The following is a 27,009-nucleotide window of genomic DNA, read 5'->3' as shown; positions in this document are numbered from 1 at the left end:
TGTGGAAAGAGCTGATGTGAGAACATGTGTGTTTCTGTCTGTGGATGCAGCTATGAGTTTGTGTAATATTGAAGTAAAACTTAAAAAAATACAGGTTTTGCTCTGAAGAGTTTACCCTTGAAGGATGTACTGCTGTGTTTATGTGGTACTGCGCAGCCTCTGTGGAGCTGCTGATGTTCTCATAATGACTCAATTAACAGAATTGCAGGGACCAGTTTCTGTGTTACAGCTAATACAGACTTCTCCTACGTGAGCAAGATAAAATGCTAATGAAATGAAACACATTGAAAAAATCTGCTAACAAAAATGGGAAAATACATAGCAGAAGGTATAGACAGCAATTACTGTAATTATATTAACATATATTAATGTGCCTACAAGGATACCTGAAAGAACAAAAACTTATATGCCAGTCCCTAAACCATGCCATAACTATAAAATGCATAACAATCCATGCAAGTATGGACACATACAGGGATTAAAATCCAAGACTGTAAGTACACTGTATTAGTCATATAAGAACACAAGTATTAATAGGAGCTGAATCTACTTACTACAACAGAAGGCTTATAATAGGGAATATTTTTGCATCAGCAGGGTAAATAGTAACAATCACTAGCTTGATTGTAAGTTGAGGAACAGAAATCAGTCCTGTGATTTGCTTACATGTGATTTATTCATATTGCTATTGCTAAAGGAAGTTAATTAGAACAGTAATTAGGGTATTTAATAATTGTTTGCTGTTTTGCTTATGCATGTTGAGGGCTTTGTACACAACTGGAGTTACACAGAAGGTTAGGTAAAGCTGCGAGGCAGCTAAATGAAAGCTGAGTTCAGTGTGGTTTTGTATGTGAACAAAGTTGGCTCTTGTCTGTAGTGGCAAGCTGCCTAAGAACAAGAATGGCAGAAAGACCTGAGCCTCTCTGTATGCTTTGCTTTCATCATGGCCAGGCTTGATAGTGCCGCTGATAATGACCCTGAGATGGGGGAGGGCAGTAGTTACTGCTGGCAGCCCTCTCTAACAGCAAAAAATAATGTCTCTTCCTCCTTCCTAGATGCAGCAGAAATGGCAAGCTTGGCTCTTTGCCTTGGTCCAGTCACATCTCTACTCAGAGATTCAGGTGAATGAGTAAGACCTGCTTGTGCAGAGAGCAGCTGCTCTATGCAGTGCCCTGGGTCCATTTAGGAGGCATTTGAGTTGGAGTGAGGATGTATGAATTGGCCCATGCTCCAGCCCCAGATCTTCTGGGGAATTACAAGAGGTAGACAAAAGGAAATTAAGTCACCTTGGCTCCATGCAAGTTACTAAAACCAGCAAGTGGACCCTTTCTTTGTCCATTCAAAGTCATCACCTATCTTGATTCCTTACTCCTTACAGACTCTTTGCCCACCCACAGATCCTTGAAGTCCCCATAATCATTTCTATCCAGGTTTTTCAAGAGTAGAATTTATAGAAAGCATTAGGATGAAAATGGTGCATTAATACTCAAAACTTTGATATAACTCCTTGCTCTCTGCATTTTTCTTCTTTTCCCCCATCTCTATCTGCTAGCTCATATTTTCTGCCTGGTCTGTCTGCATACCGTTTGCACTCTTCCTTTACATCTTTTCCTAGCTCTCTGGCAAATTCTGTCTCTTGTTCTGTGTTTCCTTATGTCCTCTTCATTAGTTAGAAAAAACCCAGTGTGAGGCTGACATTTGGCGTAAGGCTGTAGTTGCTGCTTTTATAGGTCTTGATGTAAAGAGAATAAATGACATCATCCTGTGGGAATGAAAGTGAGAAGCACAGAAAAAAATACGTGTCCAGAAGAACTCTGTGTTCTCATTTAAACACAGGTATATTCATATTCTTTCTGTAGAAGACCATGTTCTCATGCTCAGTTTTTTTAAATCAGGAATGACAATCTGTTGATGAGTGAATCTGTTGATGAGCGAATGGAAATACATGTGGTTAAGGCATTTGTGACCTCTGAAAAATTGAGCCTCCCTAGTTTACACATTGCATCAATGAGCTATTTCATAAGGGGTGCAGAGCCAAATCTCTGCGGTACTCGATGTACGTCAGGTCCAAATGACACGGATTTGGATTTAGTGGATGCAGTATCTTCCTAGCCTTCCCTTTAAAAGAATGGGGATTTGTGGAGAACTGCTTTGATGCTCACTTTCCTCACTGGCTACTGAGAGGCTGAAGATGCGATCTTGTTCTACAGCAGAGTTGAATAAGTGAAACCCCTCTGCTGTCCCTGTCTAACGCTGTGCTTGTGTTACCCTGACGGACAGCTGGAGAGCAGCATCCCCGGCTCGGCTGTCCCAGCAGCTGCTCCTGCACGCTGTGCTCCATCTCCATCCGTGGGCTCCCACCGCGGGGGGCTCCAGGGGAACCGCTCCGCCACGGCGGAGGAGGGGCAGAAGCCATCACCCCATCCCCCCTTGTCTCCTCGTCCTCCATCCCTCCTCCTCCTCCTCTCCGTGCTCTCCGGGGCCGCTGCCCGCCGGGCCCGGTCCCGGCCGTGCGGGTCCGTTCCCTTTCTATCCGGTGAATCCCGGCCCGAGAGGAAGAGGAGGGGTGGGGGCGGGAGCCGCGGCTTCGCAGGGGGCCGGGAGGGAGCCTGTGCCCTTCTTCATGGCGAGGCCGGGGGAGAGCAAGCTCCCGAGGAGGGAAGCCGGGAGCTGACTCAGCGGAGCAGTCCAGCATGTTTTCCCGGGAGCACGGCTTCCCTGCCGGAGCCGGCGGAGGGTAGGTACCGGCACCGGGACCGGTGCCGGCGGCAGTGGGGCCTGGGGCCCTGCCTTTCCCGGGCGGCCCGGGGACGGGGCAGGGCAGCGGCTGCCGGCGTTGGGATCGCAGTGCTGGAGCAGCAGGAAGAGCCCCGGCGGGTCGGCTGGAAGGGCGGAGAACCGGGAGGGGGAAGGCGATGGCCGTGCCCAGCCAGGCGGGTCCGGCTCTGGCTGTGGGCCCGGCCCTCGCTCCCTCCCTCCGGCCCTCCCGGCCCCGCTCCGGCCGGGGGAGGCGGGCCGTGGGGCGGCAGCGGGTGCCTCTCTCCCTGGAAGGAAAGAGGCAGGCTCGGCAGGCTTTCTCCTGCTGTCCTGGGAGTGGGGGACCTCTCCTGTTGGGACTTCTCAGGAGGTGCGGGTTGGGTGGCAAGATTTATTTCCCCCTGGAGTTCTCCTTTCTCCTCCTCCGCAAGGAGAGCTGCCGGGGTTCTCCGGGCCCTCCCGGTACCCTGCCCACCCCTTTGTGCATGCACGAAGTCCTGAGCACGGGCTGCCCACGGGTGGGAGCGGTGCCCTCCACGGGAGCTGCCCAGAAACCAGAGGGGAGCGTGGGTGGGAGAGAAGTTCCTTGCTGGATGTCAGAGTCTATGGGCAGAAAGTTTGTGGCCAGCTGAGAGCAAACCACCTCTCATCTGTAGTGGTAGCTTCCTTTTCCTAGTTCTGCTTCAGTAATTCCTTCTCTTGAGCTCTAGGAATCCATGTGTAAGCAATTTTCAAAGCTGTACAGGTGTTCTGAGAGTAGGGCTATTCCTGTCATGTTTTCAGCTGTCTCCACCGAATATCTGACAATTTTACATGGTAAAGCAAATGCACCTCTCTAAAGCAGAAATAAGGGAGTGAAACAGCAGAAGCTGTTACTCAAGAGAAGTGGTTGCCCACAGTTTTCCTTATGAGCATTTCAGGCCTGTCCTTGTCTCACATTACCTTCAGTTCTTCTGAATTTCCTGTCCCTTCTAGTGAGGGATTTAAAAAACATTAGTGTCTCCCTGTAAGAAACTCTTATCAGGTTGGGACACCAGTTATTATACTGACTGTTGTTCCATAGATAGCTCCAAATCGTGCTGTGGTGTTTCTCCTATTGGAAGGCTTCCAGATGAGCAGAAGTATTTACAACAGGTACACCTGCTTCCCTGTGGACTTTCAGGAAAACAGTTATCTGAGGATTTGGGGCACTTGCCTTTTAGAGTGCAACAAATCCCCATATGCTCTGGAATATTTATGAAAGGGTGTATGAAATTCTGTCCAATTTGTGTTTTTCTTAGAGAAAATACTTGCATTGACTTGGTTATTGAACTGGCTCAGCTACAGCAGATAGCAATGATTTTGAAAGCTGGGTAGAGAGATCCTATGACTGAAATAGCAAAGGATGCTGCGAGACAGGAATACAAGGCATGAACAGAGTTGTAGTGGCTTGGAGATCTTCAAAGGTTCTTCTTGTTCTGTTTCAGAGTTGAGAGTGGAATTTATCAGTGGATCAGCAGTACCTAGATTTAGTTTGGCTGCCTGCTTGAAATTGATGTACTGGTTACTGTCACTAGCAAATCACAGTTTAGCCTTCAGCATTTTCTAGGCCCTATGCTACCCCTTATTGCCATTTCCTAAGAATAAAGCTTCAGCAAGTATACAATGGCACATAAATATTCCTCTCCCAATCTGCAGAATTGCTTTCATTTTTCAGAAGGATGATTTTTCAGAAGTTCTTCTTTTCTGTGGTCAAAGAGTTTGAAGTTCCAATTTGAAAAGAAGTATGTTCCCTTTTTATAACACAGTCTAGTGCTTTTCATTCCAGAAGTACAAAGTTCCAGAAATTGAATGTGGACTTCAAAGTGATAATTATAATCGCCCCAAATTTTTGAGATATTTTATAAAAGATAATGTAAAATATAAGACATTCTCTTGCATTTTCAAAGGCCTGTGGCGTATTCCTAATTTGGGATAATTACAGAATTGTGAACATCCCTAAATCTACAGTAAGACTGGTGATTTTGGCAGTTCTACTGGGCTCATTTGGTCAATAGAACTTTGCTAGGATTCAGTAGTAAAGAACAGTTTCTGCCTGAAGTTTTCCAGTCAGTCCAGAGTTTTGAGATGAATTTATGGTGAGAGGACAGGGGCAGGACTGGCCACACTGACCATGTAGGAGCTGCCAGATTTCCATGATGCAGGCGTGCATTTAACTTCTCTGAATGATTCAGCATTCACCTCAGTGACATGCCAAAGAAAACACTAGCATGAAGCAAGGCCCCAGGACATCCACTTACACAAAAGGTTCTATTGTTACACTTCTTTCTGAAAACAAGAATTTATCAAATTAAACTCGTGCCTTTTTAGGGCCTAATGAAAAGAATCTTCAGATTTTTAAGGGACAGGGAAAATGTTTCATGTACTGCCTTGGACAAAAATTTTGCTCATCCCAAACATTCTTCAAGTAAATGAAGAGGATGATAAATAAAGCATGTATTAGTATAGTATTAATATTAATTTAAAATACATTTGCCATCAAACTATTTCAATATTTATTTGAGGTTGTCAGGACTAACTCCTACGTCTTCCCTTGCAGACATGTTATGGCATTAATTTCTAGATGCATTATACAGATCTCTCTCATTTGAATTTCAGGAGAAAATTGTGGGATGGAAGCATTGTGTTATTTTGCGTAGATGAGCCTATATGCAAGTTACATTATGCCACTGGGCCACTAAAATGAATTGTGAATTGTCAGAGAACTGGTGAACATTATGGTTCTTGGAGCTTGTGACAGAGTAGTTTAAAGATTACTGAAATACACAAGAGGGAATGTAGTCACTGCTTTCAAAGCAAGGGTTTGCATGACCACTCCCTTAGCATGGAAGCAGCAGCAGTCATGCATCTAATAGCCACAGGACAGCAATTCTTGATTGCCTTGTAGGATTTTATATCCCTTGTATGATGATTATATGGCCAATGGTGAGTGGTGTCTCTCGGGCTCTGTCTTGGGACTGGTGATCTTTAATATCTTTATCAATGATGTGGGACTGAGTGCCCCCTCAGCAGGTTTGCAGATGACACAGAGCTGAGTGGTGTGGTTGACACAGCAGAAGAAGGGACCATCCAGAGAGACCTGGACAAGCTTGATAAGTGGTGGTCCTGTGAGAATCTCGTGAAGTTCAGCAAATCCAAGTGCAATGTGCTATATCTGGTTTGGGGTAATCCCAGACATGGGCACAGTCTGGGAGATGAACTCATTGTGAGCAGCCCTGTGGAGAAGGACTTGGAGGTTCTGGTAGAGGAAAAGCTGGACATGAGCCTGCAGTGTGTGCTTACAGCCCAGAAAGCCAAACATACCCTGGGCTGCATCACAAAGAGGAGTGGCCAGCAGGTTGAGAGAGTGATTTTCCCTCTCTACTCTGCTCTTGTGAGACCACATGTGGTATACTGCATCCAGCCCTGGGGTCCCCAGCACAGGAGAGATGTGAACCTCCTAAAGTAGGTCTAGAGGAGGCCACAAAGATGTTCTGAGGGCTGGAGCTCCTCTCCTACAAAAATAGGCTGAGGGAGCTGAGGTTGTTCAGCATGGAGAAAATAATCTTGTACTTAGAAGGGGCTTATTTAAAAGGGAGAGTGACTTTTTACAGGGCAGGTAGTAACAGGACAATGGGGAATGGTTTTAAACTAAAAAAGAGATTTATATTATGTGTTAGGAAGAAATTCTTTACTCAGAGGATAGTAAGGTGCTGGAACAGGTTGCCCAGAGAAACTGTGGGTGGCCCAGCCCTAGAAGTGTTCAAGGCCAGGTTGGATGGGGCCATCAGCAATCTGATGTAGTAGGTGACATCTGGCAGAGGGGTTGGGACTAGGTGACCTTTAAGGTCGCTTCTGACCCAAACCATGCTGTGGTTCTATGACCACCTAACGATCATATTCCTGATTTCATTACAAAGTGGATGAGTCCTGTCTCCTGTAAACCTGTGCTGGGCCTTCACCATGACTTAACCCCAGTTGTGACTGCTAGTAAAAACTGTGAGAGGTGTGGAGTGTTTATAAAGTAACAGTAGGAGAGGTGCAGCTGACTGTGTAGTGCCTTGGGCAATGTCTTCTAAACTACAGTGTAGTGTTTGTGTTGCTTTTTATTTTCTCTTCTATGAAATCAAATAAAGTCCTGCCACTGTTTGTACCCACTGCTGCTCCAGCAGGGACCACAGTAATAATATATTTTCCATAGCAGATGTGCAGACAAAAGCTCACCTAATCTCCATGCTGGCTGTACCAGCAGTGGTAACACAAAACGGTGCCTGCATCTCTGCGGGGTGTTATCGGTTCTGTTCTAGTGCCATCTCTGTTATGCTCCTCTCTTTGAGATTAATACCCAGGCTGTGGCAGCTGGGGCTGTCCTTTTGGTGCTGATTTCAGTGATGGTTCAGAACTACTTTCATCCTTTTTAATACGGTTCTGTTTTGACATCTGATAACAAAGCTTCTTTTGAGACATGTTTTAATTCTGCTCCAAATCCATGATGGAAGAGGAACTTGGCTAAGAAAAATCATTCAGCACTTCCATGACAGTTGTGAGGAAAATATTGTATGTGAGCAGAGACAGAGCAGTCAGAAGCCAGAAAATTTTTTCTGTTACATCCAGGATGTTTGAAATTGGCAAGTGGTAAGTTCAGCCACCTCAGGGATCCTCACAGGTAATGACAGATTCCTTATAGGCAAGAAATGGCCTGGGGAGAGGACTAGTATGCAGAGGGCAAAGAGGCACTGCAGGCAAGCACTGACATCTTGAATTCTCTTAAGAGTTAATTTTTTTTTAAATTTTTTTTTCCCTCTTCCACCTCTGTTGCAGGAAGTCTGAGGAGGTGGTGCAGGATTTTAGTGATGTTATAGACTCTCCCACTGAAGGCTTTCCATGTGTCCTCACTCCTGCTGTCCCCAACAAGGTAAAAGCAGTCCATGTTTGGCTCAGGGCTGGTGTATGCTTTGAGTTATGTGTGCAGAGGAATTGTCCGAAATCAAGCTTGTGTGCATGTATGCCTTACAGCTATAGTTGCCTCCTTCTGTGAGAATCCTAAACTTGCTTATTTGACGAGTTGTTATGCCATACTATTTCAAGTCAATTTGACCCATTGAAAGAGAGAAATTCCTGATACCTGACTGACCAGGTTTCAGGTCAGGCTTTTGCAACACAAGCAGAAGACAATTTGGCCAGTTGTTTTGTCCATGCTACCAGTTAAGGAAGAACAATTCCATCATGTCTTCAGCAAGCAAGTAGTTTCTTTGCCAAAATATGGAGGGGGCTGTTGGCTCATTCAGTATCTGGGTTACCACAGAAGATACTGTTAGCTTTTGCAAATGTCAAATTGTTTTTCTCTGTTGTCTTTTCCTTTTCACAGACTGTGGACTTGTTTGAGATGATTGAAAAAATGCAGGTAAGGAGAAGTAATTCTGTCAGACTTTGGGATCTCCTAATTTTTTGTAGCAAACAAATAATCAACTACTATTTGTCCTATTGCTTCACTCACAATATCCTTTATTCTGGGCTTACAGAATGTTTGGGTCTTCTAAGCTCAATCTCTTACTCTTCAATGGGATTTCAAAAGCATTTTTCTGTGTTCATTTTTACTGTCAGCATGATGGAAGCAATAGATACAGGTTATTATAATTCTGTATGTTCTTTGCAGAAGTGTGATTCTGAGAGAAAATCAAAGTTGCAGTAAGTTATCTCTGGCATCTTCTTCAGGAAACTCTGTTCTGCTGGGTAGCAGATATAATGACAGGTGATTAATAGGATGTTAACCTAACTACATTTAGCAAGGTCAGACAGTTTAATAAATAACTGCTGTAGGTCCTGTCTTTAACTTGTGCAAGAAGAAAGGACTCTGGTTTAATTCTTACACAGAAATACATGCATTTAGCTGCTTATATTTTGTTATAAACTTAAAACAGGGCAGAGTTGGTTTTTTTTCCCTTTTACCGTATCAGATAAAGAAATAGTAATATGTTATGTGTGTTAAATATCTAACAATGAAATCTTCAGATTTTTCAGATTATGTGTTCTCAGAGCATCCTTGCAGGTTACCAGTATTTTCCCTGAGCGGTGCACCTTCTTTAATGTGCTGTGTTTAACCTTGACCTAACATAACACATAGCATGGCACATAACTCCTGCCTTTTATTATGTGCAGGAATTAAACTTAGCAAAACCATTTAACTTATTTTCTGGAATTTGGGTGATCAAATTATGAATATGAGGAAATGCCAGAATTTAGTGAGACTACAAAGGTGAGGAGGTGGAAGGTAGCAGCAAAATGCTGAATTTAGAGTTACGAGGCTGAAGTACTTTTTAGCAGACTGGAAAGGAGTGTGGGAGGGAGGGGCTGAAGGTGTATCTGCTATGTATCCATTTGCAGTCAGACACAGACTTTGCAACCACTGTACTGACATCCAAACTATGTTTGGGATGTGTTCTCAGTGCTTTAGAGAAGAAAGCTCTGTAAGTGTGCCTGGCTCATTTAACTGTGGGAAAGAAAGCTTGAGCAAGCAGTGCTGCTTCAATTCAAGCACATGTTCAAAGGCTGTGACAGTCCTTCCCAGGCCTTTTGAAATATGGATAAGGAAGACTCCTTACCAGGTGTCTCTCAGTGAAAGACTGCTGCTTAAGATTGTCGGTTTTTCTCAGCTCCCAGTTTACCATATGGAACGTCTGACTGGATTTGCACCTCTTTAGTTAGAGAGATAGCAGGGAGCTGATGGCAATCTCCAAGGCATGCAGACTGCCTAATTCTGCAACTATGATGTTTTCTTAGCTGCCCACTATCAAGACTTTATAGCTTTTTTTTTCTATTTAAGCTTGTTTTGTCACCTAAGATGCACTAGGAGAATCAATAATGGCTGTTTCAGTATAACAGTTTTTTGGAAAGTTAAGTGTTTTCCAAAAGAAAAAAAAAATCTAATACTTTTTATTATCTTTGTTTAGATTTTTACTAATTTTTTATTCTCTTTTGTTTGTTTTTGCTTTCCCTTTCCTTCCATTAGTCCTTTACATTTGTTGAATTATTCTTTTAAACAAAATCTGGGATTTTCCTTAGCAATCAAAGTGAGTGAAAACGAAAGCAAGAGACTTGAACATTTCTTCTGTAAAATAACAACAAAAACCCCTCAGGATAGCATTGATTATTGAATACTTTACCATTGGATTGGAATATAACTGTTGGACTGAAAATTAGGATAGCCATTTCACATTCTGTGTGATAAATTAACAGGTAAAGTTGTACTCTTTTTACACTGCAACAAATCCCAAGATCTGGGAAAGAAGTTAACCTTTTTTTTTTCTTTCTCGTTTTCTTTTTGTTTTTCTCTTTCTCTTCAATTTTATTAATAATTTCTTGGGAATAAATGGGCTAGTGGTCACTTTGTTCTGTGCTTACAGATCTAGTGAAGTCACTGTATATACTCTCTTAAGAGCATTTAGAAACATGTTGTTCCTCGGTTGCTGTGCAGTGTAGGCAATTGAAAAACAAGGAAATATTCTTTCATCCAATAAGCTCAGTTATTTCAGGTCTTTGTATGTTTGCATAGCCAGTCCCTCTTCACTTGACTGCTTTTGTTCACTCCCTCTGTTCTGCATTCTTACAATTTCTGCATATTCAGTTTTATTTTCTCACATTCTTGTTTTTTTTTCCTGTGTCCCCTTTTGTATCCAAGTTGTCTCTTTTGAGCTAGTCCCCTCAAAGCAATGCTCTTTCCCCATAAAATAAGTGTATTATCATAGCATTGTTATGCTACGCTGGACCCTGACTCTGGGTCTGGACACCTTTTTCTCTGTCATTCATTCTTTTATCCTGCTCAGCCCAGGTGTTTCCCCTGTGCATACCTTGGGAATATGAGATTCTCAGGCTGATACGAGATTCCCAGAGTGATGCTGTCTCCAGTTAGCTACCCAGGGAAACTGGCAGTGCTGCAAGCCAAACCAGATCAAACCAGAAGGATGTCTGAAGGGGTGGCTGAGACTGCTGCAGTTTATTCCTCTCCCTTTTGAGGAATGACAGTGATCATCAAGCAGTTGCCCATGCTTTGATGCTTCAACGACTTAGGGTGCACGTTTCTTGTGGTCCTGGTTACCCTTTAAAGAAAAGCTTTGGTCCGTACAGCCCAGGGTTGCATTATTCTTACCTTAAGCTTCACTCTAGAGGAGAGGCTGGTAGATTTAAACTTGTCTTCTGCTTCCAGGCTACCAGGAACTTCCTTAGCAGTGCAGAGTCTTGGAATGTGCTGGTGCATTCCTTTGCTCTCTGTAGAGGCTCTGATGCAGAGCTCCTTTACAGCAGCCCAGAAAGTTTTCCCTCAGGCTTGCTGAGATACTGGTCTCCTACCAGGACCTCCTTTGAAACTGGAAAATTCTTGCAGTTATCAGATCTGCCAAAAATGCCAAGGGAGGAGAGAGAAATATTAGAAGATTGCAGTTTCCCAATCTCCGTTTCTTTCCCGGTACTTCCCCCAGTTTGTTGCGGAAGTCTGTGGCTGTTTTGTACCTGTGTGTCCATCATGCCTCAGCCCTGTTTTGACAGTGCCCAGGAGTTTCTGGTAGTGACAGGACTTTCTGTCTCTTTTCCAAATCCCTGTTTCAGAACCTGGTCTTCCTTGTGAACCTCAACTCAGTAGGTTGACAACTGAAACTCGAGACCACATCAACAAAACACTTTTTAGCACTTATATTCATGAACTCAACTTTTTCACCTTTACAACTTCCCTAAATGCAAAATGGTTACTAGCTACTTCTGCAAAAGATAAAGATCACTTGTCAACCTGTGTTCCATCTTAATTTCACAACTCACCACATCCTGGTAATGGGTTATTCATTTTGTCAATGCTGTGTACTGACATCACAATTCAAAACATATTCTGAAGTTTTCCTATGAAGAATGTTTTCAGGCTGGTATTTGTTTAGTCTCCGTTGTTGAAAATACAAAAGGAAAACAATTTTTTTGGGGAGGGTATGTAACTGTCTTTAAACTCAGCTTTTGTAGTTTGATCTTGTGTCACCCTGTAGATAACATGCAAAGCTTCTTTCTCCTAGTAGAGCTAAGGAAAATAATTTGGTTTTTTGTTATCTGCTCATCATTCCTCACTCACTTTACTGTGTTTCTATATTCAGCCAATTAAAATTTGTTGTTACTGCTACTTTTTGTGATTGAACTCAACTTCAGACTTCTGAAGAATGATCTCATGCACCTACTACTAGTCTCCCTTACCCTGGAGCGTGGCCATACTATTTTACTTCTGATGTTTCTAAGAGTATTTTAAAGGTGTTAACCATTTGTTGTGTACTAAAGGTCTGGCTCCTCATGATTTCATGAAGGTGTAAGTTTTTTTATGGCTCCTTCTTAGGTTCTTTTAATAAACTTTCTCTTTTTCCTAAAAACTTGTTTTTATGTGAAGTAGGTTTTTTCCTTTCCTTTTTTTTTTCTTTTGTTGCTCCTGCAAACAGCATCCTGATTATTATGAATCCTCAGTAGTAAGGTTGCTGTTGCTCAGTGTTAGTGGTACTATGCTAGCAGTTTTTGCACCCTGCACAGCTGGAGCATTGCCCAAAACTTTTGTTCCTGAGCCTCCTAAGTCTCCACTGTAGAGCTCCTCTGAGATTTACCTATTTCTACCAGAATCTAGTTGACAAGCTAGTTTCGCTGTAGAATATGTGCACAGGAATAGCTGTTATAAATACAATCCTGCTTATTTTCACAACAAAGTCAAGAGCTCTTATCCTGTCTGGAATCCCTAATTAGCCACGCCAGTAACTGATGGGATATAAAAATGTAGTCTCAGCATCGTGTTCCAGCATGAGAGTTACAAGATTTAGGTGACAGTAGTTGAATGCTCTTGTACTGTGTGTAATAGAAACCTACGTTTTAAATTCTGGTTCTCATCTTCCTATCTGATGATGCAAATTTTGCTTCTTACTCTTCTGTCTGTGATGCCCACTTGGACTATGGCCTGTTAACCCTCATATCTTCTAGTCTGGGCCTTTGCTCAGTCTATGTTGGGACTCTGCTCACTGAAATTGTCCTATTCCTCTGTGCTTCTGCTGCAGAGGTGTGGTGGAAATGAGCTACTTTGCCAAGGTGAGAAGGCAGAGGATGGAATAACCTTAAGGAGGAGATTAAAGTCTGGATGCCAGCTCCTGATTCAGGAGGAAACTAGGCAGCCAGTAGCCTTTTGCCCTGTTGTTCCAACCCAACTTGTAGTCATTCCATTTCTTCTTTTTATTGCTTAGGATAGGAAGGAAGGTAGCTGGAACAGATTAAAGAATCAAGTAAAAGAATCAGTTTGGGAGGTTGTTTTTAATATCTGCCAGTTGTCTGCTTTTTAAGAGGTGTAAGCTTGGGGGTAGCTTTTCAGTTTTAATGCCAGATTAGGGGACTGGCCAAGTTCTTGCTTTACTTTTCCTTTTTATTCCAATCTTCCAAAGTTGCTTAAAATGGCAGATTTTATAGAGGGACAAAATATGCATATTAAGGATATGGAGAAGGACACAAAGGGTAAGTGAAACAGACATGCTGAAATACAGGATTCACTGTCTGTGACTTTATGTTTCCAGGGGAGTCGTCTGGATGAACAAAGATGTTCCCTTCCAGCTCCTCTCAAGGTCAGGCCAAGTTGTTGTTGCCTCCTAAATTGCTGAGAATGGCAGATAATTACTGACCTACTTTGCAGTGTACTTTCATACTGGAATGAACAGGGAGTCTGCAAACACCCCCAAAAACACATGCTTGCTTTTTTTTATTTTCTTTTTTTTTTCCTAGTTGCTGCACAAGAGGGTGAAACTATGTAGCTGAAATAGAATTAACTTTTCCCTATTTCTAGTTTAAGTGGCTCTAATAAGAGTTTATTTATTAAAAGTGTTAGTTTTGACTAAGTAATTTCTTAAATTTATTCAATTCAAGAGCTGTAATAATATTTATGAAACCACAGAGTATTTATTTCAGTAGTCTGCTTGATGACTCAGAGATGCTACTAGAAAGTTGATCTGTTTTGCCAATATTAAGGCAGTAAGAACAGATTCCTATCTTTAAATCCTCAAGCTGAGGATTAAACTTCATTTCATCAGTCTCAGCTCAGGCCTACTAACCTTAAAATCAAACCTGACCTTGGCTTTTATCTTGGGATGACCTATAAAATAGCCACATCAAGAATTGATACAGCTTTAGTCTGACAGAGATAGTCAGTGCTCTTTGTGGTGATGGAGGGGGCATCCAACTGGCATAAATTGGCTCAGTTACTGCTTCTGTTCTCTGAGTCACACCTCGGCATTGCTCAGATGCATACCACAGAGCAGCCATGGAGCTGACACAGCCTCACTCTCACTGTAAATAACAGCACTTTTTCTACCATTCCTACTGTCATCCCTGTCAGCAGAAGGACAGCAGCTGTCTAACAGTGTGTGCAAGGAAAGGAGAGAGGCTGCCACTCCTAACCACATCAAGTTTGCCTATAGTTTGGCTACTTCCTCATTTTTCATGCCTACATTCCCTGTAGTTTGGAGGAGGAGGGTGGGTAGAATCTGACTCCTAAGTTTATTGTTCTCAGAGTTCTTTATTATAGTGCTGAGACCTTGGAAATGGAGTCTAACTTCAAGTCCTGAAGTAAAACTCTAAGGATGACCTAGGGCAGAGTAGAAGCTGAGGGCACAGTTTGCACAGTCATGAGAGCATAACACTTTAAAAGATGTCACATGTTTTTGCTAATGGCGTGTTCTGATTTCAGACAGAAGAGGAGTATATTCCTTATCCCAGCATCCATGAGGTGAGTTAGTACTGCTCTTTCCTCTCTGTGTTTGTCCTTGGACTTCATTTGTTTTTCAGCTTATCAGCTTTCCAGCTTACAGACCTCTCAGCTTTAATGCTTTCTGTCCTTCTGAAAAATCCAGGTATTACAGAAAGGGTGGCCATATCCTCTCATTATCCTACCCCAGTTTGGGGGCTACTGGATTGAAGGGACCAGCCACAACCTTTCCAGCTTGAGTCCAACCCTGTCTGATGTACCCTTTTCCTGGAGTGGTAAAGTGAAACTGGAAAGTGACCCTACAGCCAAGCTGTACCGCAAACATTTTCTGGGAAAGGTAAGGGTGACCTTCAGAACCTTCTTTGCCCACCCAACCACAAGGTTGAAATATTTCTCAGGCTTTTTCTGGTGGACTTAAAAATGTCTGCACTGGTGCTGCATTTCAGTTCCTTATGATGCCTTGAACTGTTGTAAATGAGGCACATACTAAGATATGGTCTGTAGTGTTTTCAATTGGTCGTGTCCCCTTGTGAAATGTGCATCATCCTGTGCATGAATAGAAAGATTTGCATGGGAAATGCTTTTATTTAGTTAAGAAGGTCTTTTGAGGCTCCTATACAGATACCAACCTTGGGATAACAAGTGGACAAAAGTGTACTAGTACTGGAAGTGGAAATGGCATTATTTTTAGAGGGGACTTCAGCACTGATAGTGCAAGCTCCTCAGTAGGAAGCAGAACAGTCCATTTCCCTCAGTGTATGGTCATTACAGAATGTGTGTATGGTCATTACAGAATGTATGTGATGAAACCACACCATGTGTTTTATAGTTGTTGATATAAGTGAGTTTGGTGCTAAATGTTTCATGAATTTAAAAATTCCAGTTTGACACATAGGGAAACAGAGCTAGGCCTCATAAAATGAATGTTTGCTGGCCAGCCATGAAGGTCCATCTGGGTGGGCCTGTTTAGGGAACTGGCTGATTACCATACTGAATCTCAGGATGATATTAGCCATAAAGAACAAGTGAGAAAAACCCATGATGTTTTTTGCTATTTGGTTCATGGCATAAGGAGGAAGCTTGACAAGTATGCTCACACTGTGAGATCACTCATACTTCAGTGATCTCCCTCAGCAACTGCTGAATAAGTTCAAAACCAGGAATAGGTGGTGCTTTGCACAGTGCTGGGGACCTGTTCTGCAGTAGTTATTCTTGTCAGAGTGATGTTCTGTAGTGAATCTTGTTCCACAACACTGGAAAATTATATTAATATGATTTATAAATAATTAGGGAAAAAAAGGAAGCCTTCCTGGAGGCTTCCCCTCAAGACTAACCGATCTGCTGTGCAATCTGTTAATGGACATTTATCCTGTAACCTTCTGGAAGCTTTCAGTATGCCAACTGTAATTATTTTTCTGTCATGGTAAATTTAGGGTTGTGCTTGAAGGCTTCCAGATCCAGATAGGACGAGAGGCAAATTTGGATGTGATTTTTTCAGTCCAATTGTAGGATTCACTGCTGACCTGATATCACAAAACAGTTGAGGTTGGAAGGGGCCTCTGGGGCTTATCTTGTCCAGACTCCTGCTCAAGCAAGGCCATATCATCATTGTTCCTTCCAAGTGAGATCCAGAACTTCCTCTCTTGTGGAGCTTTGCATTTGCCAAGTGCCCAACTGTTAGTGCCTCTGTACTACAGGAAAACTCTCTCCTATATTCTTCCTTTTCTGGTGCCCAGTGTTTTATTCTTTGCCTTAACTGACACAAATGTGTGTCCATGTTCAGTTAAACATGCAAGTTTTTGAGCAAGCCATTGTCAGAAAAGATCAAGGTGAACAGGACTCTTGTGTCACTGAAAGTCTCCTCATGGCTAGAAAACTTCCCCCATGGTTTAAAAACTTAGTTAAAGAGAGAGCTCAGAGCTTTTCCACTAGAAGAGTATTTCTTCGGTGCAAAGTTAGAAGTGATTTTGATGCTGTGTTGGATCTTTTTCTTGTTGGTAACATGGGAAGGTTATTTCAACAATGTCAGGAAAGGTCTCTTTCATGCTTTGAATAACAGCAAACAGTTCTTAGCTGAAGAGGAGTCTGAAAGCATCACATGATGGGAGAGGCATAGCCAGTGGTTTAGGTAATATCCTTTAAGCCAGGCAGGAGATCAAAGTATTGTGTGGTACTACAAACTCGAATGTGCATGTCTGTGTTGTTGATGTGTGTATTTAGATTGCTCAAATGTGAACAATTCTGTGATACTTTTTACAGAATATCTTACAGCAGACCCTGTAAAACAACCCCCAGAAAAAGTGCTAGAACATTCAGGCCATAGCTCAGTTCCTTTTCCTTTCCTCATGACCTGTATTTTATATGACAATTGTAGCATAAGATTTATTTAGCCTTTAGGATAAAGGCTGTAAATTCTTATGTCTTATACTGTGGGAATTATTCAATGTCTATGTTGTTTTTCAAGGCTGTAATAAAGAGAAATAGCCTGGAGCCAGGAAGGATTTTATAAAGATGAACATTGTAACTGCCATTCGAATAAACTTAGGGTCCAGTTTCTGAAGCACTTGAAGCTCTCAGTGCTGAGGGAGGAGCTTTCTTGCTATGCATTCGTATGTAATCATGTATTTCTCCTTTATGCTGTCCTTTCTTTGTGCTGGTTAAAGTTGTTGCAGATGGCAGATGTCTTAGTAGCTTTATAACTTTTTAGGCAAACTGTCAGCATTCCTCGTGTTTTCTGTTAGTCTTTTCCCTTGGCCCATGGAAGATACTTAATTGTTTTTAGAGAGATTTATTTGAAATCCAGAACTACCTTTCAGACTATATTAAATGTTACAGAAACTGCTTCTGTGGCTGAACAAATTTGTACTTAATACATAGGTCATCTTAGCTCCAGGGTATCTTGTCATCACTGACTTGCAATCTTCAGTTTCAACTGCAAAGCCTTTTGATGGTTCATCTCTAACTTCAGGACAGCTAGCAATAAAGGCTGCTGTCCACTGAAGGAATATGAGTCTGATGTATGTTACCTATGTGTTTTTACAGAGAAAGAAAATCATAAGGAGTAAATTATAGGTTTATTCATACATATGACTGTTCAGATCTCAGTTTAAACCTCAGGCTTACATTCAGGATCCAGCTACATAGCCAGAGTGGCTTTTACAAAAATTCAGTAGTTTTAAAATCTCCACTAATTCTGGTACCCATTCCCCTGTGGAGACTGCACCCATTTGTGCAGCTCTGCCTAGCTATGTCAGCTGCAGAGCTGATGGCCCAGTCTCCAAAGCAATTGAGATCCCCCCCGTATCGGACCTGCTGGGGTCTGGCTTAGAAGTCTCATCAAAAGGCATCTTAATTTCTGGTCTTTGCAACTCAGTGTTACTTTTAGCTGCAGCTAACCTCAGGCTTTGGCCCCTCTTCCTTGCTTTGCCTTCTAGTTCTGATTTTTGTTGGCATTATGCCATCTTTTTCCTTAACAGCCTGTCTTGGCCATCCAGCCTGGCATTTGACTTCTTTGGTTTAAGGATTTGGATTCTAGACTTCGAACTGACCATGGAAAACATGGTCTTGCTTTGCTCCTTGAATCTGTCTGTTCCTCGGCTACCCTGTCTTTTTGCCCTTGGTCAGAGTGACTTACTGCCCCTGATTCTTGTTCACATCCCAGAAATCCATTAGTATCCTGAGATTCATGGTCAGGAGAAATTAACTGTTCTGTGTGGCTTCCTTTGATTTTAGCTTTTTTTCCCATGTACTGTCACTGACCAGTGTGACAGATCACACTGGACTTCTGTGATTTGGACACTGCAGCTAGAAGCCATATTATTGTGTTTGCCTCTTGGCTGCTCTTAGACCTTACCTTTTTCAGACTGCCTTGTTTGATCAGCCATAGAACCTTTTGCCCAGTATCAGGGCAGTTCTGGGTGTTGGGTGTTTTCTGTCTCAAAGAGGAGGTGAGGACAATAACATCTTTAATACTTTAAAAAGTTAGTTACATCTTCACATTTTGGTTTAGGGTAGTGACTGTAGTCTTACTTATGCCTGTTTTTTGTTTCAAAGAGAGGATTGGTTTATGTCTGTTAGCTTCAAGTTGGCTGTGTCCACATAGCTATCAGAATATTTCACTAGATATATCTTTACTTCTGACAGTGAGTCAGAACTATGACGTATACAAAAGATTTAGACAGCAAAAGACAATCTTACCAGTGTTTTGAGAGAAGTTTTAATCCATCAGAGCCAGAGCAGACCTCCTAGGCATGTATATATTCTATATATTCTAGGCAAAAGAATAAGAAAGGAACTGACAGACTAGCAACCATTTTTTATCGAGTTACACTTTGCTCTGATTTCTTCGCTAATTTATTGTGCCTGGAATATTCCTTTCACAGAACATATTCTAAATCATGCAAGTTTTGACTGTACAACTGAATACAACTTGCTGTCCCACTTCTGTGTCATGCATGAGGGTGCTTTTCCACTAGGATGATGAAAGTGATCAAGGCATTTCTGCACGATTTCACCTTAATGTTATTTTCATTGTGATTGAGGTTTCCATTCACATCCTGTGTCAAGAGGCTTTAACCTTTTGAGGTTAGAGATTATATAGCAATATGTATGATATAGCAATATACAAAATATACATTGCTATACCTAGGCCACTGGAACATGGCTGTATAGTACCCAGGAGAAATGTATGGTTACAGCCATAGAGACTGTGAGAGTGTTTGCAGTATCTTTCATTGTTTGACTTCATGACTGTTCCAGGCATGCTCCACTAAAGCTCAGGCAGTGTTAGTGGCACTGCTGAGACCAGTCTTCCTCTGCAAAACCTCTTTGCTTACTGACTGTATCCTTCCTGACATCTGAGCACTCTTGGAGTTCAGCCATTCCCCATAATCCTGCCATTGCTGTTTAGATAGAAAATTCCCATGACCACATCCAGTTCAATGTCTGGAAGACACTGCTTAGTCAAGCAGAACCTGAATGGATACAGGGAAAATCCATGAAAGAAACAATTTTATTTACAAGAGACTCAATTTCTTCAAAACATGTTGCTGAGTGTTCTAATACTATTCCTTCTCAGGAGCCCTTGTGATGTTGGACAGGTGAGGAGGAACTGAACTGACTGGATGCACTTTGACTGATATACTCAGGCACTGATGATCAAGTGGGCTGGAAGACCCCATACACACATCTGGAAGCATGCTACTCCTAGTTGAATTAAAAATTTGTTAATCTTAAGTGACAGGTTGTATGCCAAAAAAAAAAAAAAAAACCAACTTGGAAAGCTTCTCCAGGAAGCATGTTGGGGATAATGCATTTTGGTTTCCCATTTGCAGGAGCACCAGAACTTTTACTCCAGTGACATGTCCTTGGGCTACCTAGTACTTTCTGTGAAGTATGAACAGATTGAGAAACAGGAAAATCTACGCCTGTTGCTGAGGTAACAGTGCTTGTTATTGAAGTGTATGCTACTGTGCTGTGTCTCTTGTCTTACCTTGCACTCCCTCTGCACAGATGTGGGTGTGAATTTCATGTCTTTCTTCTGGAGAGAAACGAAACTGCAAAAAAACCTTTGAGCCCTTCTTTCTTGCCTTCTGCTCTTGAGTTGCTCTCAGCAGTTTCCTGAAAGAAGATGATGTGCTGCTTACAGGTGCATCTTTGTAGTACCTGTGTGGAAAATACCTGTTCTTTCCTCAAATAGAAAGTTTTTCTGTTTATTCTGTCTACTTAGAGACATGTGAGTATTCTCTAGGAGAGTAGGGATTCCCTAATGGAGGACGGCCTAGCCCAGGCTTTGTACTTGAGACTAAGGCTCCCTTGAAGATGATCTAGAACATTCCCTAGATTCCCCAGGCAGTCTATGAAGCCATAACCCTTAAAGAGGGTTATGAAGAGAGACATTACCTAGAGACAGCTGTTGGATGAGCTACAAGAAGAACAGAGAAGGATCCTGTGTAGGTGAGAGGCCACTGCTGAGAAGCTTTTTACCACACTCTGGGCTGGGTGCACTCCCTGTAGGCAATGCTACTGGAGCCAGGTGATGTGCAGTTGCCACTGACAAGGATTTGTCCAGGACTGAGGGGGAAAAAATGATTGCGTAGGAGTTAGCTACAAGAAAATCACTGTTGGGTTTCCTCCAGTGTCTGCAGAGAATGCTTCAGACTGCCAGCAATAATCTGGGAATAAAGAGAGAGCCTGTTTGTGAGCTGTGCCTGGGAATGTTTATCTTCCTATGTGGAAGAGACCAGGGAAGAACAAAAGGGGAGTTATTCCTCTATTAAGATATTTTATTCTATGCAGTACTTTTTGCTCAATAGCTTGTTTATAATGGTTTGAAGAGGCTTTTGACAGCCCAATATTTCTTCTTCTTTAGAAAGATATCTCTCCTTAAATACACATACAAAGAGGAATGCAGCTTTCCTCTGTCAGCTTTCTGGAACAATGCTACACCAGTTTCTACCTCCTTTACTTTGTATAGATGTGCTTTCCCAGGCTGTTTCTAACTGACCTTTTAGCAATCTTTAAAACCCTCACTGATCATGGGAATCCCTTATTATTCTGTGTCCATGAATTGTATTTTGACACCTAGGTTTCTGTGAAAGAAAACTGTGGGGGGGAAAGCAAAATACTTCTTCAAGGCAGACCGGAGTGCAAAGCAGGAAATACACCAAGGACTCTGTTTTGTCTTCCTCTGGTCACCACCACAAATGATGGGTAGTAAGAAGTGAAAATACCTTGCTTTTCCAGTGATTCTATGCGCCACGGTTAAAATTAGCCCTCTGGAATTAACTACTTTAACAGTACTCTGAAGAAATGGCTCCTCTTTCTTTAAAGATCCAGTGTTGCTTGTGTCTCCCTTCAGCCATCAGTCTCTAATTCCTTTTTTGTTCTATGTCAGGACTCGTACTGGCACCAAACATGATCTAATTCCCATTTCCTGTCTCAATGAGTTTCCCAATGCTGTTCAGATGGCAAAGGTGAGATTCATGCTTGCCTATTTGTCTTAAGGCCTCATCCTTCAAGTTATTTTCACCTCTGTCCTTTCATTTCCCTCTTTCTACTATTCATCAGTAGAACTGTTATATTGTTCCCTTTTACCCTTCCATTTTGCCTTCTTTTCTTTCTCTTCTAATTTTACCTCAGAATTTTTGCCTGAAGGGGCTCCTGTCAGATAATTATATACAGTGCCTACACTGTCATGCCTGCCACAAGCCAGGGCACGTGATAATCACACTTCTGTTTCCCTGTCTCTCTCACTCAACAGCTACTCTGTGAGGATGTGAATGTGGAGCGCTTCTTTCCTGTCCTCTATCCCAAGGTACAGTGTTCTGATTTGTCTGTATATCACTTTTCCATCAAGGTCTGGCTAATGACATCCAGGTGACAGCTTCTGTTTTCGTTACCTCAGGCCTCGCAGCTTATTGTTGCATTTGATGAACACGTCATAAGCAATAACTTCAAATTTGGGGTCATCTACCAAAAACCTGGACAGGTAAGACCCATCAGGTCCCGTGGTTCTTGGGGCAAAATTAAAAGAGTCAGTTTTCCTAGCTTAAAGGATGTTATAGGAGGGTCTACATTGTCCAGAAGCAGTGGCACGGAGGCAGCAGTGTTTGTGCTGTGCCATGGTTCCCGTGGCATGCTTGTTCCACCCCTATGGCAGCTGAGGCACAGGACCTCAGCACCATGGGGGGCTCAGATCAGAAATGTATTCAAGCAGAGATGTTTGTTCGTTGAACTGTCTATAGAAATTACCACCTGTTCTTTGTACTCCTTGTGCTTCTTACTACTTCTGCTTTCCTTCTTTAGACAACTGAAGAAGAAGTCTTCAGTAACACAGTAGAGAGTCAGGGTTTCCTGGAGTTCCTGGATTTCCTTGGTGACAAGATTCAGCTGCAGGATTTCCGTGGGTGCGTACACAGGGCAGCTGGAAAGCCAGATTAAGTTAGGGAAGATCATGTGTTCAGAGGCTGTGACTCTATTACAGCCCAGCTTCCAGAGAAGTGCTGTGTCTTCTGAATCCCAGTGCAGGTGAAGAAGCCCCAGATGCTTTTGTCAGCAGCCATCATGTCTGGGAACTACTTGGAGCTTAGGTCTCCGCTGGTGTTTTCATTTAAAGGTCTCCTGGTATCTCAGTCTGACCCGCAGCATCAGCAAAGAATAATTTTACTTGGCAGTGCAAATACAAGTTTGTTTCGTAGTGGTATGGGGCATTATTGTTTCAGTCTCTTTCTGTAAGGCATCCCATCCCTTCTGTAGTTCTAACATACAGAGTGTGTTTCTCAGAGGAATGCCAAAGAAGGCAGCTACTTTGAGGATCCCTGGTCTAACTTCATGGTTTTTAACAAGCTGGTATGTTCACCAGCACAAACATGGTGCAGCTTCTGTCATTGCATTGGTTTGGGGAAGACTTGGTGCCTCACTATCACTGATTTCCTAAAAATCACCTTTGATGGTCCTGATGTAGTACTGTTACTGATACTGTCTGTCTTCTCTCTGCTCTCTCATTCCTGTACTGCCTGACCTGTGGCGTGGTGTGGCTTTGCTCAGGTTCCGGGGAGGCTTGGATGTTACCAGAGGTCAAACAGGCACCGAGTCAGTCTATACAAATTTCCGGGGGAAGGAGATCATGTTTCACGTGTCCACAAAGCTGCCCTTCACAGAGGGAGATTCCCAGCAGGTATCAGAAGGAGGAATAAGGATTACAACAGTGTGGCTGGGAGAGGAGGGGTATTTGAAGAAGGACTGCATAGAAGGGACAGTGATTGACTCTATAATGTTGGGAATTAATGGCTGGAGTAATGATGAGGGGTTTGGTCAACAGATGGTTTTGACATGTCAGGCAGACTGAGGTTTGAGGTCTCATTGTACTGTTCTGCTCTTTTTCACCTGCCTTCCCTCTTCATTATTTCTTTCCTCTCCAGCTTCAGCGGAAGCGTCACATTGGGAATGATATTGTAGCCATCATTTTCCAGGATGAAAGCACACCTTTTGTCCCTGATATGATTGCTTCTAATTTCCTTCATGCTTATGTGGTAGTTCAGCTCACTCATAGCACCACTGGGGACACTCTCTACAAGGTAACCAGGATCAATAGATTAACCTGTACTGATTTTGATCTTTGAAGTGGAAATGGGTTCTTGGGCCTTTGGGAGAGGTGCAGATTCAGCCAGATGACATCCTGATTTCTTGAGTATCTACACCTGAAAGCTGAGTTAAGTTGTAAGCTTTTCTAAGTAGCTGATTAATTTCTGAAGCTTAAAGCTTTGGAATTGAAGCAGAAAGAATTCAGGTAAAAATTTTTGTTTACATCACAGAGCATGAGCCACAAGTGATCACACTTTGAGGGTTGTCTCGCTTACATTGTGTGAGTCAGGTAAAATTCATGTCTGCATTTCCTGTGCTGCACAGCACAGTGCTTGCAGCTTGCATTGCCAGAGGCTGCAGGTCAGATAGAACTGGTTGGCCTAACTATGGAATCCAAGCCAGCTACACCTGCTTTTGGGGATTCCAGAGCTGATGCCCATCTGGCAGGGATGTGTTACCTGTTAGGGCTTTCCAGCTGAAAGAAGCCCTGCTAGAGCCCAGATTAATTATCTGCGGCCTTTGGACACAGCTCGTTCTCTCTCTGACATGACTCTGTATGGGTATCTGTATAACTTTATGTTCAATTCTCAGTGATGCTGAGAGAACAGAAAATGCAAAGAAACTTGGATTTGTGATGGATTTTTCATTGTAGAAGCATGTTAATCCCAAGTGCCATGTGTTGTATTGGTAGGGATTTTGATATGGTGATGATGAGTCCTTAAGCCTTGGAGGTCTATAGGAACACCAAGAATATCATAATTAGGACAGTATCCCCATCTCCTCTTCCACCAAGGGGGTGTTGGTGGAAGCTGCCACCCTCCCTTGTTCCCTATGCTTTGGGCAGCAAGGCTTTCACTACAAACCAGCTGGGGTTCCAGTTCTCCTCTTGCTCTCTGTTTTGTAGGACACAAAAATTCACTGGACTTTTTAATGACAAGGAAAGAGCTGGAAAAGCTTGCTGTTTGTTGTGTGTCTTCCTGCCATTGTTTTCATCTTTGCCTGTCTGCAGTACGTTTGTTTTTTTTTTTTTTTTGTCAGTGTAATTGGGCTGCTTCATTCCATGATAAAGAAATCATCCCAGTAATCACCCTAGAGCCAATGCAGTTTTTTGTAAAGGCTTTTCTAAAGGGGCTTTAACTGATGCTGCCTTGAGAGCACTGTAGTACACAAAAGACTGCCATTTGAAAGATTTCTTTGCCATCCCTTGTTCCATTTACTTAAGCTTTAGTGCCTCCTGTTAAATTGGAGTATTAATGGAATTTATTTCACAGAATCAATTTTTGCAATCAGAAAACTAAAAATGCAAAGCAGGATTTTAACTGGTAGATATCTATTAGGAGAGAGATGGAGGCTTTGTAATTAGGGGAAGTGGCCTAAAATGTGAGAAATCTGAATTAAATCAAGAGCCCATTTCCTTCTTCCTCTCATTAAACTCACACCTCTCAGTGGCTCTGTGACATTTATTTGTTGGTTTGGCAGCTGTGGTTGTTATGACATCATTCCTTCTTGTGTGAAAGCACAAATAATGGTCTTGTTTCATCTCAAACATGATAAAAAATCCCTGTGAAATACTGTGAAGTACTGTATGTATTTGGTAAGATAGCTACATATAATTCTGGGTAAGTGCTGTGAAGAAACATGTGACCGTGTGAAAACTGGACTGCATTACAGTTACTTCTTTAGACATTGGTATGTCAGGTGGGAGCATGCTAAAAATAAAGCAAATGAAACCTATCTCTTACTGGGAAAATGTGTTTGCATCTTTACCACCTGTGACTCCCAGAGGCAGAGGCACTGAGATACTCCCCTCAGTGTGCAGTGTGTCTCCACCAAGGATTGCTGGAAAAAAAAATAGGTCAGTACATCCACACTGACAAATGTTCTTTAGTGGAGGTTAATCTTGCGGGCTGAATAGGAGTATTTTTTTGTTCCTAAATATACTGGTTATACTAGTTATTAAAAATATTTTTTTAAAAAGCAGTCAGTTCAGCTTTTTTTATTGCTCTTACTGTGTGCACATCTAGCTGGCTGAGTTTCTGAGATAAATGAGCACATCCATCCACTGAGTTCAGGAACAGAGGGGCACACAGGACACTATATTACATCTCTTTTTAATAAGTAAATTATTTAGGAGGAATAAGATCTGTCATAGTAGTTTGATGGTCTCACTTGTGCTCTGATACTCATTTTTTTCCCCTTATATTATTTCAGGTTTCAGTCACAGCCCGAGATGATGTCCCCTTCTTTGGACCGCCGCTGCCAAATCCAGCCATATTTAAAAAGGTTTGTTTCTCTGGTCCCGTGTGAGTTGAAACACGCTTGTGTTCTGCTTTGGTATTGTCAGTCTGGCTAGAGCACTTTGGAGATTCAAAGAGTAGTAAGCAGAGCTTTTATAATGTGATATTTTTACTAGTGTTTTCATCCCCAGTTTAGTCTAGTCTTCATCTTGTCTTGTAGAGTGCAGAGTTTCGTGAATTCCTTCTGGTCAAGCTCATCAACGCCGAGTACAGCTGCTATCGAGCTGAGAAATTTGCTAAATTAGAGGTGGGTCTGTTACCAACCTGCTTCAATTAAAAATAATACTTATATAAATATAATAAATATATTATTATCAGATAAAGAAAATAAAATTTCTGACTTCTAGATTTGTGTTGCTTAAGAAAGGAAGATGAAATGTGGTTTTATACTCAGTTATGGGATATTTTCTTCAAATTTCTTAGCATGTGTGATAGAATATGAACAGGTACACTTTAATATAAAAATCTAATCCTAGAGTAAGGATGGGAATATGATGCATATATTTTGCTGGAGGAAGTTCTGTATTAGCTGAAATTCAGTATTATGCTACAGGATGCATGCTGATATCACTGATTTTTGGTTTAAGGTACCAAAATTCTGTTCCAGACTCTGTTATTGCCTGATCTAGGAAAAAACATGTCTCTGTTTCATCAGCCGTAAAGAAGTGTCCTTTATGACTTGCTTTAGACTGAGCTTGAAGGGGCTGGGTGTTACTGCAATGTATTCTGTAACTGTGCAGTTAAAACCACTTCATACTGTTTAAAGTGATTTTGGTGGGGTTCTGTTGTTGTCATTGTTGGTCTTCTGGGGTTTTTTGTTTGCTTTTTGTTTTTTTTTTAAGGAGGATGTGAGACATTGAAAAAACAGGAAAAAAAAATCTCTCTGCTCCCAATACAACCTGTTCTGATTCCCAATGTTGATGCAGGAAAGAACACGGAGTGCCCTCTTGGAGAGCCTTTTTGAGGAGCTGCAACTTCGCAGCCGCAGCATGATGGGATTGCCTGTAGGGGAGGATGACAAGATAGAGAATGGCAGTGGGGGCTTCCTCGAGAACTTCAAGGTGAGCCTTTCTACAAACCTACAGTGGGGTCTAGAATTCC

The 27,009-nt window shown here is 42.2% G+C and overlaps 1 protein-coding gene across 1 annotated transcript in view; it reads left to right on the top strand.

The window, feature by feature from the left end:
- Positions 1–2,609: 2,609 nt before the first annotated feature.
- The window catches only part of LOC311151040 (rap1 GTPase-activating protein 1-like), a 39,959-nt gene continuing 15,559 nt past the window's right edge, over positions 2,610–27,009 (top strand). Inside the window, exons 1-16 of the mRNA XM_084201132.1 lie at positions 2,610–2,737; positions 7,597–7,690; positions 8,144–8,179; positions 13,344–13,391; positions 14,510–14,548; positions 14,673–14,864; positions 19,861–19,964; positions 21,423–21,501; positions 21,789–21,842; positions 21,933–22,016; positions 22,334–22,434; positions 23,075–23,204; positions 23,449–23,604; positions 25,823–25,894; positions 26,069–26,155; positions 26,835–26,969. Coding sequence (XP_084057258.1) covers positions 2,694–2,737; positions 7,597–7,690; positions 8,144–8,179; positions 13,344–13,391; positions 14,510–14,548; positions 14,673–14,864; positions 19,861–19,964; positions 21,423–21,501; positions 21,789–21,842; positions 21,933–22,016; positions 22,334–22,434; positions 23,075–23,204; positions 23,449–23,604; positions 25,823–25,894; positions 26,069–26,155; positions 26,835–26,969 — 1,455 coding nt within the window. The 5' untranslated portion in view covers positions 2,610–2,693. The remainder of the gene's footprint in view (positions 2,738–7,596; positions 7,691–8,143; positions 8,180–13,343; positions 13,392–14,509; positions 14,549–14,672; positions 14,865–19,860; positions 19,965–21,422; positions 21,502–21,788; positions 21,843–21,932; positions 22,017–22,333; positions 22,435–23,074; positions 23,205–23,448; positions 23,605–25,822; positions 25,895–26,068; positions 26,156–26,834; positions 26,970–27,009) is intronic.

This window comes from Fringilla coelebs (assembly GCF_963513975.1).
Source record: "Fringilla coelebs genome assembly, chromosome: 2".
NCBI classification, from domain to species: Eukaryota; Metazoa; Chordata; class Aves; order Passeriformes; family Fringillidae; genus Fringilla; species Fringilla coelebs.
The sequence above is the reverse complement of the archived record's forward strand: the minus strand, read 5'-3'. Positions and strand labels throughout refer to the sequence as shown.